The sequence below is a fragment of the Ranitomeya variabilis genome, chromosome 2 (genome assembly GCF_051348905.1).
Source record: "Ranitomeya variabilis isolate aRanVar5 chromosome 2, aRanVar5.hap1, whole genome shotgun sequence".
In the NCBI taxonomy this organism is placed as follows: domain Eukaryota; kingdom Metazoa; phylum Chordata; class Amphibia; order Anura; family Dendrobatidae; genus Ranitomeya; species Ranitomeya variabilis.
In genome coordinates this window covers 531,371,133-531,389,823 of record NC_135233.1, presented here as the reverse complement: position 1 = coordinate 531,389,823, position 18,691 = coordinate 531,371,133, and the positions used below count along the sequence as shown (strand labels likewise).

At 43.6% G+C, this 18,691-nt stretch overlaps 1 protein-coding gene across 3 annotated transcripts in view; it reads right to left on the bottom strand.

Annotated features, from left to right (window-relative positions):
- The window catches only part of QSER1 (glutamine and serine rich 1), a 187,358-nt gene that overhangs the window by 88,921 nt on the left and 79,746 nt on the right, over positions 1–18,691 (bottom strand). Inside the window, exon 1 of one of the 3 annotated variants that reach the window (XM_077288100.1) lies at positions 13,847–13,867. The exons of the other annotated variants lie outside the window; for them this stretch is intronic. Within the exon in view, the coding sequence (XP_077144215.1) occupies positions 13,847–13,851 (5 nt within the window). The 5' untranslated portion in view covers positions 13,852–13,867. Of the gene's footprint in view, positions 1–13,846; positions 13,868–18,691 lie in introns of those variants that run through there. 3 annotated transcript variants of the gene reach the window in all.

The window sequence follows — 18,691 nt, the reverse complement described above, 5'->3', positions numbered from 1 at the left end:
ATGCCCTGTGTGAACTTACCCTTATGGTTATGGCCAAAAAGTTCAATTTTGGTCTCATCACTCCAAATTACCTTGTTCTAGAAGTTTTGAGGTGTTTCTCTGTGCTGTTTTGCATATTGTAGGAGAGATACTTTGTGGCATTTGCCCAGTAATGGCTTTCTTCTGGCGACTCGACCATGCAGCCCATTTTTCTTCAAGCGCCTCCTTATCGTGAATCTTGAAACAGCCACACTGCTAGTTTTCAGAGTCCTGTATTTAAGCTGATGTTATTTGTGGGTTTTTCATTGCATCCCAAACAATTTTCCTGGCAGTTGTGGATGACATTTTTGTTGGTCCACCTGACTGTGGTTTTTACAAAGCCCCTGATTTTCCATTTGTTAATCACGCTGCTGACTGGCATTATCAATTCCTTGGATATCTTTTTGTATCCCTTTCCTGTTTCATAAACTTAAACTGCCTTTTCCCGTAGATCCATTGACAATTCTTTTGCTTTCTCCATGACTCACAATCCAGAAACGTCAGTGGCTGGATGAAAGATGCAAAAGTCTGTCTGGATCCTAGAAACTCACTCAGCTTGTAATCCGTGTGTGTGCATAAAAGCTATCAGGTCACAGGTGAGTATGTTCGAGTAGCCATTCAAACCCATTTGTGTCAACTTCTGTGCTATGTGCAGCACAGTTTCCACCTATGAACCCTAGTGGCAGCACGCCTCCAGACTGATGCCAGCATAGTGAGGTACTGCTTATATGTTCTATATAGCTTCATGCCAGCATGTAGATATTCTGCAGCTGCCACAAGGAAAGCCCACTGTATACAATGCACATGCAGCCAGCAGCCCATACTCCTGCTTCCATGATTCAGGCTTGAAACCACACAATACATGTGAAAGTTGCCAACTTTTTACTGTTTTATCTATACTTAGGAGTCCAGAGGGAAGTCCCATTTCATAACTGACATCCATCTATATATTAATCTGTACAGCTTCTCCTGTCCTACACCATGCTTTATGCAGACAGGACTGTATAAAAGGGGTTGCCACTATTTGGACAACCCACCCATATATATTATAATTCCCAGAGTAAAATAAAGATACCCTATACTCGCCCCCTGCACCAGGGCCCCACCAGCAATGTAGGCGTCAGGTCTCCCATGACACAGTTATGCCATGAGAGCGCTGCAGTCAACCAGTGGCTGCAGGTCTCAGATCAGCAGAGGGAAGTGTGAGCAAAAGAGCCCATTAGTGAATGTGGATTATGCTGCGAGAGCGCTGCACATGGCACATGAGCTCCGACACGGACATAGCTGGAACGGCCCTGTAGCCCTTTCTACAGGCTTTTTATTTAAGAAAGCCTGTAGAAGTAGTGGCTTACCCCTCTGCTAATGAGATTTGTACACTGGCATCATAGCATGGTCCTAGACAAACATAAGGTACGGCAGCAATAGCGTGACTAGCTGTGCTTAGCGTACCACACTAAGCATCCAACCTATGGCTGCGTAAAAAGTGCAGACAATACATCTGAACAGACCCGGTGAATGGCTGAGTGGAAGCATAACTGTTCTGTGAAGTCCTCCATCTGGAAAAGATGAGGCCTAAACACTGAAAATTGACCCAGCGCACACAATTGTGGCTGGGCTTGAAATGCACTGCGCAATAAAACTGTAAAGTATAGCTCATTATAGTCAATAAAAAATCCCTGACTGCTTATGACAGGCCGTGTGGATGTTCATGAGCTCATACTGTGTGGCGCAGGTCCAAGGCATATAAAGCACAGACAGCCATTCTCGCAGGAAGCCTTCACAATCCTGGGCTTTTCTATGACTCATAAAAGGCACAATGATATGGGGAATACACCGATCACATTGTCTTCACAGACATAATCTGTGCCATTACTTTGTTAGAGCGATTGCTTTTAAATAGGGAAAATAGGACCTTGAGAACGTTTCCGATCTCAGACAGCTAGAATAAAAAGTGTTACCTTGGTAATGGAAGACAAGCTAAAGACATGCAAGTGTGAGCTCCTGTATTGTGGGAACAAAAACATCACAAAATTACAAAAATATTAGCAACACCGAATGTTCCCACACCTTTTGGCTATATTCACACAAAGGTCAATGATACCGTAACTTCTGTCAAGATTTTTCGCTTTGGACAGCAAAAATTCTGCAGACTATAAAATTATTCTTGTTATCAAAAACCGACTAACACCAATAAAGGTAATAGGGTCCTCCTCCAGCCTCCGTGACGAGAGCCTGGCGCTGCTAACCAGTGGAATAGACCCGAAGTGGTCCACACACATCTGTGCCCTTCACTGACAGCACAATAACGATTACGATCCTTGGGTTATTCACATAGCAGGGCTGGTTTTCTGACTGATGGACATGTTCTTTATTGGTCCTATTTGCCGTTTAAGTGAATAGATCAGTGTAAAGAAACTAACATCAGACCCATGGCATCGTAGCCGTATTCTAGTGTTGACTGATCGCCAAGAAAAGCTTGTGAAACCGCTCATCAGTGTTGGCAGACAAGAAAACCTGATTTAACATTGAAGGAAAAAAAAAATAAATGTATTTATAAAGCTGCTCCTTGAAGATTCGTTTGACCAAATAAGACCGGCCTATGTTGGCCGCACTTCCATCATTACTAGTATCCAAAGAAGAAAAGAAGCAAAAAATAGCTATAGATAATAATAATAATAATTTTTATTTATATAGCGCCAACATATTCCGCAGCGCTTTACAACTTATAGAGGGGACTTGTACAGACAATAGACATTACAGCATAACAGAAATCAAAGTTCAAAATAGATACCAGGAGGAGTGAGGGCCCTGCTCGCAAGCTTACAAACTATGAGGAAAAGGGGAGACACGAGAGGTGGATGGTAACAATTGCTTTAGTTATTGGGACCAGCCATAGTGTAAGGCTCGGGTGTTCATGTAAAGCTGCATGAACCAGTTAACTGCCTAAGTATGTAGCAGTACCGACACAGAGTGCTATTGACTGCATAAAGTGTATGAGAACATGATGCGAGGAACCTGATTATGTTTTTTTTTTTTCTTCTATTTTTAATAGGCCACACAGGGATAGTTAGGTTAATGCGTTGAGGCGGTAGGCCAGTCTGAACAAATGCGTTTTTAGGGCACGCTTAAAACTGTGGGGATTGGGGATTAATCGTATTAACCTAGGTGACGCATTCCAAAGAATCGGCGCAGCACGTGTAAAGTCTTGGAGACGGGAATGGGAGGTTCTGATTATTGAGGATGCTAACCTGAGGTCATTAGCGGAGCGGAGGGCACGGGTAGGGTGGTAGACTGAGACCAGAGAGGAGATGTAGGGTGGTGCTGAGCCATGGAGTGCTTTGTGGATGAGGGTAGTAGTTTTGTACTGGATTCTGGAGTGGATGGGTAGCCAGTGTAATGACTGGCACAAGGTAGAGGCATCGGTGTAACGGTTGGTGAGGAATATGATCCTGGCAGCAGCATTCAGGACAGATTGGAGCGGGGAGAGTTTGGCAAGAGGGAGGCCGATTAGTAGAGAGTTACAATAGTCCAGACGGGAATGAATAAGAGAAACAGTAAGAGTTTTTGCAGAGTCGAAAGTAAGAAAAGGGCGAATTCTAGAAATGTTTTTGAGATGCAGATAAGAAGAACGAGCCACTGATCGGATGTGGGGGGTAAATGAAAGCTCGGAATCAAGGATGACCCCAAGGCAGCGGGCATGTTGCTTTGGAGTAATGGTGGAACCGCACACGGAGATGGCACTGTCAGGCAAAGGTAGGTTAGTAGAGGGAGAGAACACGAGGAGTTCAGTTTTTAACAGGTTCAGTTTCAGATAGAGGGAGGACATGATGTTAGAGACAGCGGTAAGACAATCACTGGTGTTTTATAAGATAAAAAGTGTACTTTATTAAATTCGGTCAAAAAACAGATTAAAAAAACCTTTTTAACCCCTTTCCGACATATGACGTACTATCCCGTCGAGGTGGGGTGGGCCCATATGACCACCGACGGGATAGTACGTTACATACGATCGGCCGCGCTTAATGGGGGAGCACGGCCGGGTGTCAGCTGACTATCGCACCTGACATCCGGGACTATGTGCCAGGAGCGGTCACGGACCGCCCCTGGCACATTAACCCCTGGAACACCGCGATCAAACATGATCGCAGTGTTCCGGCGGTATAGGGAAGCATCGCGCAGGGAGGGGGCTCCCTGCGCGCTTCCCTCAGACCCTTGGAGCAAGGCGATGTGATCGCGTTGCTCCGAGGGTCTCCTACATCCTTCTCCCTGCAGACCCCGGGGCTACATCCGGGTCCTGCAGGGAGGTGGCTTACCAGCGCCTACTCAGAGCAGGCGCTGTTAAGCCTCAGCCCCGCATGTCAGATCGCTGATCTGACACAGTGCTGTGCAAAGTGTCCCCCCCGGGGCAATGTTATAGTGTAGAAAAATAAAAAATATTCAGATGTGCAAGTAAAAAAAATAAATAAATTCCTAAATAAAGAAAAAAAATATACATATTGTTCCCATAAATACATTTCTTTATCTAAATAAAAAAAAACAAAACAATAAAAGTACCCATATTTAGTATATCCAGCTAGTTACCCCTTCAGTGATCAGTGAATGCGGTAAAAAAAAAAAAAAAAAATGCAAAAAACAACGCTTTATTATCATACCGCCGAACAAAAAGGGAATAACACGCGATCAAAAATACAGATATAAATAACCATGGTACTGCTGAAAACGGCATCTTGTCCCGCAAAAAACGAGCCGACATACAGCGTCAAAGAAAAAATAAAAAAAGTTATAGTCCTCAAAATAAAGAAATGCAAAAATAATTATTTTTTCTATAAAATAGTTTTTATCGTATAAAAGCGCCAAAACATAAAAAAAAAAAAAAGATATAAATGAGGTATCGCTGTAATCGTACTGACCCGAAGAATAAAACTGCTTTATCCATTTTACGAAACGCGAACGGTATAAATGACCCCCCCAAAAGAAATTCTTGAATAGCTGGTTTTTGGTCATTCTGCCTCACAAAAATCGGAATAAGGAGATCAAAAAATGTCACATGCCCAAAAATGGTACCAGTAAAAACGTCAACTCGTCCCGCAAAAAACAAGACCTCACATGACTCTGTGGACCAAAGTATGGAAAAATTATAGCTCTCAAAATGTGGAGACGCAAAAACTATTTTTTTGCAATAAAAAGCGTCTTTTAGTGTGTGACAGCTGCCAATCATAAAAATCCGCTAAAAAACCCCGCTATAAAAGTAAATCAATCCCCCCTTCATCACCCCCTTAGTTAAGGAAAAATAATAAAATAAAAAAAATGTATAAATTTCCATTTTCCCATTAGGGTTAGGGTTGGGGCTAAAGTTATGATCATTGGAGCAATGATCATAACTTTAGCCCCAACCCTAACCCTAATGGGAAAATGGAAATTTATACATTTTTTTTTCTTCCTTCCATTTTTGCAACAAAATTTTTTTTGAGGGGGATCAAATTTTGTATGAGGAACTCTATTGGCTTCATGTCCTGCTGTATCCCTTACACATTCTTTTTTATGTTAAAATATGCAAGGAAAATCCTCAAAATAAGTCAAATATGTCACATTGGGAATACTGAAAGAAAGGCACCTAATGGTTTCTACCAAATCCTTTGCACATTAGCTTGAGTGTTTTTTGCAGCCTTTATATACAAAGATGCAAATGTCAGACGTTCGTTAGAATAGAAGATCCGATGTGTGCCATCAGTGTGATGTCTACAAGCAGGCATTTAGTGAAAATTTAAGTTTGCCTTTAATGTTTTGTGGGGTGGAATGTTTAGGTTTCACGCCATCAATGTTCACTTTGCAGTCTAAAAAAAAAAAAAAAAAAAGACGACAAGGTTACGTTTTTCTGAAAGTCAGTACAATTACAGTAAAACCAATTTAAATATATTTTCCTAATGCTTAATGTCTTAATAAAAGAATAAAAATTGGTGCTTTAACTTTTTCTTTTAGCAGGATAAGCTACAGTTAATATTGCTGCATTGCGGGGTACATACAATTCTTTGTTTGCCTTCCACAAAATGGAATAAAAATCCAAAAATATGTCAGTACTGGAAACTTATTTTACAGAAATGTTATAGTTTAAAATGTTTAAAGCTTTATTGATGCCCCAGTAAAAAAAAAAAAAAGGTATTTCTCTCTAAGGCTATGTGCACGCGTTGCGGATTTTGATGCATTTCCGCAGCGTTTTTGGACGTGGTATTGCATCAAATCCGCAGTGTAGTGCACAACCAATGTAAGTCAACGGGAAATTGAGAATGGTTGTGCACATGCAAAAATAAGCACGGATTTGAAACTTTTTATTTTCGGCAGCATGTCAATTCTTTTTGCGGATCTGCAGCGTTTCTGCACCCATTGACTTTAATTGAGTCAGGCAAAACCGCAGGGTGTGCGGGTCTGTGTAGCCAGGCATCGTCTGATGGGACTACTGCTCCCATCCGGCTATGAATGCTGTCACATATGACAGTGACAGCATTGCCGATGATGGGACAGTAGTCCCATCAGACGATGCATGTGTTCAATAGTATAAAAAAAAAAAAAAACACCAAACATACAACATACAGTACATATTCACCATCCACCTAGTCTCCGACGCCCTCGTTCTCCTATAATAAAAATAAAATAAACCAAAAGTATACTCTCTGTTCCGCCGTAGTCCATTTAATAACGAGTGTCCCACGACGATCTCCCGTGGAGAGCTGTCACATCAGATGTGACTGCTCTACACGGTTCCGGCATGCACTGACAGGAGGTAATCCTCGGCAGTGTATCCCTCCGCTGCCAGGAGAAAGGTCATCTGAGTTCATTCATGCAGTCACCGGCAACGCTGGCGTGAGAAAATTCTCAAGCAGCGGAGCCGTGAAGTGAGAACCTGAACTCCAGTAACCTCTTCAGTGATGCACTGCATGAGCCATTATCTCCTGTTGTGACAGATCTACAGGGAAGAAAGTCATGGGGCACTCGTTATTAAATGGATTACATTGGAACAAGGAGCATGTGTGTTGGTTTATTTTATTTTTTTGCAGGAGATCGAGGGTGTAGCAGGAATTGGCAGTACAGTTTAGTGTTTGATTTCATTAAAATACTTTATTCTGGCTGGGTTTTTATTTAACCCTTTAACAACTATAGGATTAGTAATAGGTGCCTTAATGACGCCTCTCCATTACTAAGCCAGCTTGATGTCACCTTACAATACAAAGGTGACATCAACTCCACAATTATTACCCCATATGCCACTGCTACAGGGCAGTGGGAAAGGAAGAGAGGCTAAGTGCCGGAATTGGCGCATCTTAGAGATGTGCCATTTCTGGGGTGGCTGCGAGATGGTGTTTGCAGCCAGGGGGCCCAATATCCATGGTCCCCTCCTAGGCTATTAATATCAACCCGCAGCTGTCTGCATAGCCTTGTCTGGTTATTAATTATAGGGGGACCCCACGTAGTTTTTTGGGGGGGTCCCCCAACTTTAATAGCCAGTAAAGGCTAAATATACAGCTGCGGGCTGATATAGCCTGGGAAAATACATGGGTAGTAACCCCTTCCTAGGCTATAAACATCTGCCCCCAGTTACAGGCTTTCCCTCTCTGGCGCAGAAAATTGCGTGGGAGCCCAAGCAATTTTTTTTTTCAATTTAACAGATATTGCATTTAAGGCCGGGGTCACACTTGCAAGAAACTTGCACGAGTCTCGAAACTCAATACCCGGCACTGACAGTGCTGGGTACTGAGGTGCGAGTATCTTGCAAGTGTGACCCCGGCCTAACGCAGATATTGTGTGTATCTAACTCTTTAAGTACCATTTTATTATGTTTTTTACTAAACATCGGGCTTAGTATTATCTATCCATAGATATATCTATCCATCTATTGATCTATCTATACATCTATCTCTGTGTGTAAACACTATTCTCCAATGGAGTATGTAAATAAAGAGGTTGGACAAGAAATTACATCACAATTCTTTTTTTTGTTAAATAATGTATTTTTATTTAGCTGACAAAAACGCATGAAAATCTGCATCATAAATGTGGATTTTTAACTGTTTTCTGCCAAGAGATGCAGAATTTGTGCAGAAAATTCCACAGGCAAATCTGCAACGTGTGCACATATCCTAAATGTATTTTTACTTCTTTAATGACTTAACCGCAAGTACAATATATTGCAATATTTATTGTACAAAGTGAGCTCCAATGTAGCCCCCGCTTGTGGAGGAAGTCAGAAGATGGCTGTCTAACTTCTATCAGCCACTTTCTCTTGTTAGTGCAGCTTTCCACACACACAGACGGCTGTGCTCTATGGCCATACAAATAAGCTGCACAAATTTCCTGAGCCCCTGGGTTCCTCTATTATGGCACTTGACTCGTTGGCCTGGTGTGACTTCATCTGTGCAGCGAACAGGAGACATATCACCAGCCCAGCCAATTATCAGGAGAGCCTGGGATCCTGGAGGATAAGGAAATTCTCGCAGCTCCTGTCCACAGCCTGAGAGCACTGACCTGGACTGGGGTTGCTCAAAGCAATCTGCTCATCTCTTCTTACGGTAATAACTACAGTGCTATTGGTCAATCCAAAAAATTAATAAACCTGAACATTTTAGAAACTAAAGGTGAAGTTTTGTCTAGGGCCACGTGCACACATTTAGTATTCGGTAAGTTTTTTTACATCAGTATTTGTAAGCCAAAACTTGGAGTGTGTAAAAAAAAAAATGCGGAAGTGGTGACATGTTTCTATTATACTTTTCCTCTGTCTGTTCCACTACTGGTTTTGGCTTTCAGTTACTGGAGGTAAAAAAAAAACCTCACCAAATACTCAAAGTGTGCACGTGGTCTTAGAACAAGGGTTCCCAACCTGTAGCTCGGGAGCCACTAGCGGTCCAATAATTGTGGCTCGCGGCTGTCTGCCAGCTTGGTGCATTAGATCCAGGTGGAGCAAAGCGGTATGAAGAGCAAATCTCAAAATGGTGAATTTTGTGAGGAGCCCTGCACAGAAAAGTAGATCTGGATGCAGATATACTGGTCTTAGGGGTTTAGAGATAATTTAAGTATGGTATGCTGAAGACGGGATGATGCTACTTGTCAGAGGCAGAGGAGGTGCTTGAAGCTGGATGCAATATGTTGTGGTATTGTGGGTACCCCTGGATCTTGGTATTCTGGGACGGGGTGATTTCTGTGGAAAAGCTTTGGTTATCATAGCACCCGTAATTAAATGAAACATGTAAATTTCCCATCTCAAGTGTATATTTTAATTTGTTAAATTGAGAATAATAACCAAGCAACTCAAAATGTACAAAAATACATAAAAAAAAATATCAGGGACCAATACAGTTTTTTGGGCATAACCAAATACAGCCTTCCCAGACACTGTCCAGCGAGGTGAAGTGTTCCCTCATTATAAATCTCCTATTTAACCCCTTAATGACCGCTGATACGCCTTTTAACGGCGGCAGTTAAGGGTACTTATTCCTCAGCGCCACTTTTTAAAGGGAACCTGTCACCCCCCTCAGGCGTTTGTAACTGAAAGAGCCACCTTGTGCAGCACAAATGCGGCATTCTGACAAGGTGGCTCTTTTAGCTATGATGCCTGCACACACTGAAATAAACATTTATAAAATGTGCCCCCTCATACCGTGAAACCGTCCGGGAGGTGGGACTTTCCTTCCTTATCAGACGCAGCACAGCCGTCACTCCAGGCCTGTGCGCGCCGGGCGCTGCCTCCTCTTGCAGCATTATCGTCCCTGGCGCCTACGCATTAAGGGTTTTTTTCGGGCATGCGCAGTTGCACTGCTCTTCGTACTTACAGCGCAGGCGCCAGGGACGATAATGCTGCAAGAGGCGGCGGCGCCCGACGCGCAAAGGCCTGGAGTGACGGCTGTGCTGCATCTGATAAGGAAGGAAAGTCCCGCCTCCCGGACGGTTTCACGGTATGAGGGGGCACATTTTATAAGCGTTTATTTCAGCGTGTGCAGGCATCATAACTAAAAGAGCCACCTTGTCAGAATGCAGCATTTGTGCTGCACAAGGTGGCTCTTTTAGTTACAAACGCCTGAGGGGGGGTGACAGGTTTTTTTTAACAGCAATGAGAAATAAGGTTATAGCACCCGCCAGCATCGGATATTCTCCAGGGTCTCGGCTACCGGGGATAGCAGAGACCCCGGAGAACATGATTCGGTTTTTACCATCCCCAAAGTTGCAACCACCATTATTCATGGAATAAGAGCAACCGCAAAAAAAAAAACAACCAAAAACAAAATCAGATTTCCAATTTATTTCTCTCCTCTGATATGATCTAGCACATCAGAGGAGAGAGCAATGGGGTCCCCCGAGCCAACCCCGGTACCTCCAGCACAACCTGCATCCCCCGGTGATGTCCCCTGGCCTCTTCTTCTGGGAAGACAATGGTGGGAGCATGTGCAGTGTTCCCGCCGAGATCTGCTGGTCGGCACCTGGCAACAATAGATTTCCCCTATTGGTTCATTTTGATCACTGTGATAGTCTCTCACAGTGATCAAAATAAAAAAATAAAAAATTGTAAATGAACCCCCCCCTTACTTACGTAAAAACAATAAAAAAAAAAAAAAAAAAAAAAAAAATCGATTTATTTCCATTTCTCCATTAGGGTTACATAACCAGAGATATTCTTGCTTTATCATCAATCAAATCTGTAGCATAGTTGTTACTAGTTGCACCCATGCAGAAGGATGTGCAGAACATAAGAAAATCATGCATTTATGGCAGAAAAGCTGCTTAAAATCTATATTTCCTGACTTGATTACTGAGGCGATGTCAGTGCTGAGTCGCTAATCCTGGTTTCACCTGCCTTCAGTCCATCTATGTTGCCTACAGTAGATGTATAAAGTCCCAGTGGTAGAAACCTGGCTCAGCTGGACAGAATTAACATTTTCCATGAAGAACATCTGGAACGCAGAGTGAGAAGCACATTTTGCTACTCACTTCATGGATTCAATGTTGTAAGTTCTGAAGTCACTTTCACACTAGCGTCGTGCACTGCACGTCGCTATGCGACGTTGCAGCGCATCGAAGCTAGCATTGAAACCGCCGCACAACGGGGGCAGCGGATGCAGTTTTACATCGCATCCGCTGCCCCATTGTGATGTGCGGGGGCGGAGTTCCGGCCGTGCATGCGCGGTTGGAAATGCTGCAGAAGACGCACCAAAAAACGTTACATGCAACGTTTTTTGGTGGCGACGGTCCGACGCAACACGACGGTTGCAACGTGTGGCAATGCGTCGCTAATACACGTCTATGGAGAAAAAACGCATCCTGCAAGCACTTTTGCAGGATGCGTTTTTTCTGCAAAACGATGCATAGCGACGTGCAGTGCACGACGCTAGTGTGCAAGTAGCCTTGAGAAGAGGCCTCAATACCCCATGAGGCACAGGACAAACTTTACATGCAAACTTTGACAACTCCCACTGGCTCTGCTCAGGTGACGCAAATGAATGGCGCTTAAAGGGAACCTGTCACCCCCAAAATTGACGGTGAGCTAAGCCCATCGGCATCAGGGGCATATCTACAGCATTCTGGAATGCTGTGGATAAGCCCCCGATGTATCCTAAAAGATGAGAAAAAGAGGTTAGATTATACTCACCCAGGGTGGTCCCGGTCTGGTGCCTTTTATCTTCATCAGATGACGTCCTCTTCTGGTCTTTACGCCTGTGCCGGAGCGTACTTTGTTTGTCCTGTTGAGGGCAGAGCCAATTACTGCAGTGCGCAGGGCCTCTCTGACCTTTCCCAGCACCTGCGCACTGCAGTACTTTGCTCTGCCCTCAACAGGACAAAGTACACCTGCGCCGGAGCCGCAGCCTGAAGACAAGAGGAGGATGTCATCATAAGAAGATGGGAGGCCCTGGACCGGACCGCGACGCCCATCGAATTGGGCCGCCCGCGTGCGTATAATATAACCTCTTTTTCTCATCTTTTAGGATACATCGGGGGCTTATCTACAGCATTCCAGAATGCTGTAGATATGCCCATGATGCCGGTGGGCTTAGCTCACCGTCGATTTTGGGGGTGACAGGTTCCCTTTAATGCTCTAGTGACAAGTGCTGCAGATTTGAAAATCCACAGCATGTTTATTGTCGTCGTAGACTTCATACGAAAAAGTGTTCCATCAGCATCGGTAAATTACACTTCGACTTAGCCACATGTGGATCCGCTGGCCAACCTACTGCAGTAATCAGTTTCATTTTCCAATTTCTGCTCTGAAAAAGTTTTCACTTGCAATTACAACATGGGAAGTTTATATGATTTCCAGCCTCATAGAAAAGGAATATGCCACCCAGTACACGATGGGTATGAGGCCAGAAGGATCATAAACACAGGACATCCATCCAGAGATAAAACAGGACGAGTATTTTTAAAATTCAGCCATTTAAATATGCACAGGCGAGATGTTGGGCACTATTACAGCTCTGGAGAGATTATATATTTGTACAAAAGGTTTTTAGATTTCGTATAAAACTTGTGAATTGTTACAAGGGAAACCTGATACAAATTAAACCAAGTGGGTGAGGGTGTGTGCAGTCTGCCATGGTGGCTTGTTACATGCTGGGTACCCAGGAATCTCACAAATCCCACATATTGATAGATGATTATAAGGAAAAATTAGGCAATCTGCAACTGCCTCAGATTGAGTTTAAAGGGAACCGGTCACCCCGTTTTTTCCGTATGAGATAAAAATACTGTTAAATAGGGCCTGAGCTGTGCATTACAATAGTGTATTTTGTGGACCCCGATTCCCCACCTATGCTGCCGAAATACGTTACCAAAGTAGCCGTTTTCGCCTGTCAATCAGGCTGGTCTGGTAAGATGGGCGTGGTGTCTTCCCCCAGATCTTGCTTATTTTTCCGTTGGTGGCGTAGTGGTTTGCGCATGCCCAAGTCCAGAATCCACTGCACAGGGGAGGGAAAAGAGCGCGATCTGCGCTATTCCCCTGGTGATCGGTGGGGGCGGCCATCTTCCTGTGGCCACGCGTGCGCAGATGGAGCGCTCTGCTGCCCGGGGCTTCAGGAAAATGGCCGCCGCGATCTCCATCTGCGCACGCGCGGCATCCCGCGGCCATTTTCCTGAAGCCCCGGGCAGCAGAGCGCTCCATCTGCGCACGCGCGGCCACAGGAAGATGGCCGCCCACACCGATCACCAGGGGAATAGCGCAGATCGCGCTCTTTTCCCTCCCCTGTGCAGTGGATTCTGGACTTGGGCATGCGCAAACCACTACGCCACCAACGGAAAAATAAGCAAGATCTGGGGGAAGACACCACGCCCATCTGACCAGACCAGCCTGATTGACAGGCGAAAACGGCTACTTTGGTAACGTATTTCGGCAGCATAGGTGGAGAATCGGGGTCCACAAAATACACTATTGTAATGCACAGCTCAGGCCCTATTTAACAGTATTTTCATCTCATACGGAAAAAACGGGGTGACAGGTTCCCTTTAATATTCCTCACCATTCTCTGCTTCCAGACAGCAAAAGGGAAAATACATAAAAGGAACCTATTACCAGGTTTTTCTTTTCCCATATAACCTACGGCCGCCACCTTTCAGCCCCATGTGACAGCATTCTATAATAGTGACATACAGTTGTGCTGAAAAGTTGACACACCCTGGCAGAAACTTTGCTTTCTTGGCCTTTTTTCACAGAATATTAATGATAACACCAAAACTTTTTCTCCACTCATGGTTCGTGGTTGGGTGAAGCCATTTATGATCAAACTACTGTGTTTTCTCTTAAAATCATAACAACCACCCAAAACATCCAAATGACCCTGATCAAAAGTTCACATACCCCATTTCTTAATACCGTGTATTGACCACTCTAACATCAATGACAGCTTTAAGTCTTTTGTGGTAGTTGTGGATGAGGTTCTTTATTTTCTCAGATGGTAAACCTGCCCACTCTTCTTAGCAAAAAGCCTCCAGTTCCTGTAAATTCCTGGGCTGTCTAGCATGAACTGCGTACTTGAGATATTCCCAGAGTGGCTCAATGATATTGAGGTCAGGAGACTGAGATGGCCACTCCAGAACCTTCACTTTGTTCTGCTGTAACCAATGACAGCCCATTATTCTTCAAGTGCCTCCTTTTTGTGCATCATGAAACAGCCACACTGCTAGTTTTCTGAAAGTTCTGTATTTCAGCTGGTGTTATTTGTGGGTTTTTCTTTGCATCCCGAACACTTTTCCTGGCAGTTGTGGACGATATTTTTGTTGGGTCTACCTGACCGTGGTTTTGCTTTTACAGATTTTGCTTTTACAGAGCCAACTTTTATTAGGCTCACCTATGGGTGGTCCGTTCCGATGGGCGTCACTGGTCTTGGACCCGGCGCCTCCTTTTCTTGTGATGCAGTCTTCCTTCTCTGCTTTGTGTGGATGAAACGTCCTACATCTTCCACACAGTGTCTCCCTCTTCGCGTTCCTGGGCAGGTGCACTTCTCTCTGCCCTGCTGAGGATAGAGCAAATTACTGTTCTGCGCATGCGCAGATAGAGATTAAAAAAAAAAAAAAAAAAGGACCAACGCATGCACATTACAGTACTTTGCTCTGCACTCAGGGGGACGCTGTGTGGAAGATGTAGGGCACGTCATCCACACGAAGAAGATGACAACGACGATGGCATCGCAAGAAGACCATAAATTCTTCTCTGACTGTACCGCCCCTGTAGACAAGTATAAAAAACTAGATGGTGGCCCGATTCTAACGCATCGGGTATTCTAGAATATGTATGTATGTATGTATGTATGTATGTATGTATGTATGTATGTATGTATGTATGTATGTATGTATGTATGTATGTATGTACAGTACAGACTAAAAGTTTGGACACACCTCATTTAAAGATTTTTCTGTATTTTCATGACTATGAAAATTGTAAATTCACACCGAAGGCATCAAAATTATGAATTAACACATGTGGAATTATATACTTAACAAAAAAGTGTGAAACAACTGAAAATATGTCTTATATTCTAGGTTCTTCAAAGTAGCCACCTTTTGCTTTGATGACTGCTTTGCACACTCTTGGCATTCTCTTGATGAGCTTCAAGATGTAGTCACCGGGAATGGTTTTCACTTCACAGGTGTGTCCTGTCAGGTTTAATGAGTGGGATTTCTTGCCATATAAATGGTGTTGGGACCATCAGTTGTGTTGTGCAAAAGTCTGGTGGATACACAGCTGATAGTCCTTCTGAATAGACAGTGTTATTTTGCAGTACTGGAGTGGTGCTTTCACTATAAGCCCTGTGCCCCCATTCTTAGGGCTCATTTCCACATGCGAGGCACACGTCCGTATCTCGCATGTGGAAACCAAGCTGTGGAGCCGGCACTCCAGAGCGGAGCATGCGGCCGCATAGGAACACATGGAGCTGCACAACTCCGCTCCAAAGTGCCGGCGCCAGAGCTTGGTTTCCACATGCGAGATACGGACGTGTGCCTCGCATGTGGAAATGAGCCCTTATACTCACCCTCCAGCGTCTTCATATCGTACTTCACAGACACCACACTGGTCCCGCAGCTTCCAACATAATAACATACTATTATATATAATAACACCACATATAATAGTATGTTATTTATGTTATTAAATATTTTACCACATTTTTTTTTGCTTCAAATATTTTTTTCCCTATTTTCCACCTCTAAAACCTGGGTGCGCCTTATAGTCCGGTGCGTCTTATAGTCCGAAAAATACGGTATGTATCAAATTTTTTTTCATCCTGTCTTGAAAAATCAAAACCTAAATTGTAATTTTACATTTGTGTACTTTTGCCCTACATTTCAGCTTCCTGTACTTGAGATGGTGTCTTACAGGTAGGGGTATACTGCAGCTATCTATTCACATCCTTTAAGGGTTCAAGGCTATGAAGGGAATCTTTTACCACATTTCACCTATCTAAACTATTAAAGGGAAGCTGTCAGGTAATAGAACGCTATTAATTTGCAGATATAGGGTTAATCTGCAGGGCAATAGTGTTCAGACAACATGTAGCCCTTTCAGTTACCGATCAGTGCATTGAGAGAGGCGGCCGTAACCATGTCTTTGCACTGACTGACAGCAGCTCAGCCATTGGGCCTGTCAGTCAGTGCTGCGGTACAGCTGTTCCTCTCTATACACAGCTTGGTGACCGAAATTGTACCGACATCACCTCTATGACTGAACGCTCCAAGAAGAAATTAACCATATTAATTAACCCCAGCAGCGGGTCTCTTAGGGTTGGGTGCAGGGCAAGTTCAGAATGCTATTAACCCCAAATTTGCTGGTTAATAGAGTTTTACATGACAGGTTCACTTTAAGGGTATGTGCACACGTCCGGATTTCTTGCAGAAATTTCCTTAAGAAAACCGGAAATTTTCTGCAAGAAATCCGCATTTTTTTCGCGTTTTTTTTAGCATTCTGCAACCGTAATTAGCTTGCAGAATGCTAAAGTTTTCCAAGCGATCTGTAGCATCGCTTGGAAAACTGACTGACAAGTTGGTCACACTTGTCAAACATACTGTTTGACAAGTGTGACCAACTTGTTACTTCAGATGCTGCTTATGCAGCATCTATAGTAAAAGATAGAATGTTTAAAAAAAAAAAAAAAAATAAAACTGGTTATACTCACCCAGACGATCTCAGCGGCGTCCGTTCCTATAGATGCCGGTGTGGTTCAGGACCTGTGATGACGTCGCGGCTTGTGATTGGTCGCGTGAGTCACATGAGCGGTCACGCGACCAATCACAAGACAGCGACGTCATCACAGGTCCTGAACCACACCATCTATAGGAACCGAAGCGGCAGCATGCAGCGGTGAGGCGGGAACACTTCGGCGGCCATCAGAGGGTGAGTATAGGACTATTTTTTATTTTAATTCCTTTTTTTTGACCAATTATATGGTGCCCAGTCCGTGGAGGAGAGTCTCCTCTCCTCCACCCTGGGTACCAACCGCACATAATCTGCTTACTTCCCGCATGGTGTGCACAGCCCCGTGCGGGAAGCAGATCAATGGACTCCTAGGTGTGCGGAATCCCCGCAATCTGCATTTTTTAATGAACATGTTGCTTTTTTTTCCGCGATGCAATTTTTTCGCTGAAAAAATCGCAACATCTGCACAAAAAATGCGGAATACCCTCTAAATAATAGGAGGCATATGTAAGCGTTTTTTTCGCATTTTTATCACGTTTTTATAGCGAAAAAAACGCGAAAAATCCTTAACGTGTGCACATGGCCTTTAATATGGACATAGTGATACCTTTATATCTCATATCAGCTGCCATGTTGCTGATAAATCATCTTTTATCACTTTATGTAATTGACCTCTTCCAGATTCTGAAAAGGACACTGTCTAGGAGATGAAGTGCAGAGGCAGGGTTCTCTTCAAGTCACCTCCTCCCCAGAGCCTGAAAGGGGTCATTTACATAAAGAGATAAAAGATGATTTATCAGCAACCAGACATCTGATATGAGGCATACAGGTATCACACTTTTCAGCAGTCTATAACTTCTATGCCCATATCAATAGTTTCAGATAAAGAAATCTTCACCACATTTGTCCTAACTACTTCTTGACCTTGGAAGTATCCATACGTCCAGATCGCTAGGTACTTAAAGACGTATGGATCAGGGCTGAGGAGTCGGAGCCCATTTTCGTGGAGTCGAATAAAATGGCCAGACTGCTAAAATATATAATAAATTCGGTACAGTACTTCAATGCAGTTTGTGGGGAATATTTTTTTTCATAAGAATTTGGGAAAGTTATGTAATGTCCTATAAAGGTCTGTCCTATTCCTGATCTAAGGTCTAGACTTCTAGCTGAGATGAATCTGTGCTGCAGTTTATGTTCATGTAGTGAAGCTCCTCCGCTACAGATAAGGGGAAAAAAAACACAGGGAAGGAAAGCCTACATTCATCTCCGAATTTCTGAAGTTAACAGGAAAGTAGGATTAAAAAATGTAAGTACGTCTTAAAGCATCTCTAAACTTTCAATAAACTGTGCATAAATCAATAGTCCAGTATATGTTGTCTCTGTATGCTTGATGTTTTAGTTTGTTTTTCCTCTTAGCTCATGTTTGGAGAAATTAGCTGCTCTGATGACTTATATACACTATACATAAAATATAAGGGGAAAAAATGATTTCTAACATCTGTAGGGATTCACTCGCTCAGGTGCAACGGCTGACACGCAGGAGACACGTTCCTTTAAAAGTTGACAAGTTTATTTGCTCCATAAACCAGCAAGGCAGCAAAAAAAAAAAAGGATAACAGTCCGTACATCAAGCCAACATAACATAAAAGTCCATAGAAGATCTCTGCTCTTCTCAGGCCTGACGGCACTCAGGCTCTGTCTGAAGCCACAGACACAGAAAGGCTTCTCCGCCTCTTTACACAGACTCCTGTCTGTAGTGTCCAGCTTAGACACACGGAAATCTGTCCACCATGACAGATTCCCACACTCCCTCACCTGTGCCAAACACATCTCCATTAAGTAGCCTGAAACCACACCCAGAACCCATCACATGATTAGACATGTGGTTCTGACATCACCACAGGTCCTGACACAAACATAGACAGGCATGATTATGCCCCTTACCCAGGGGTGAGGTATATGGGTAGCCAGACCCTCCCATCTCTCATAGCTACCCGTAACCCGGACCCAAAT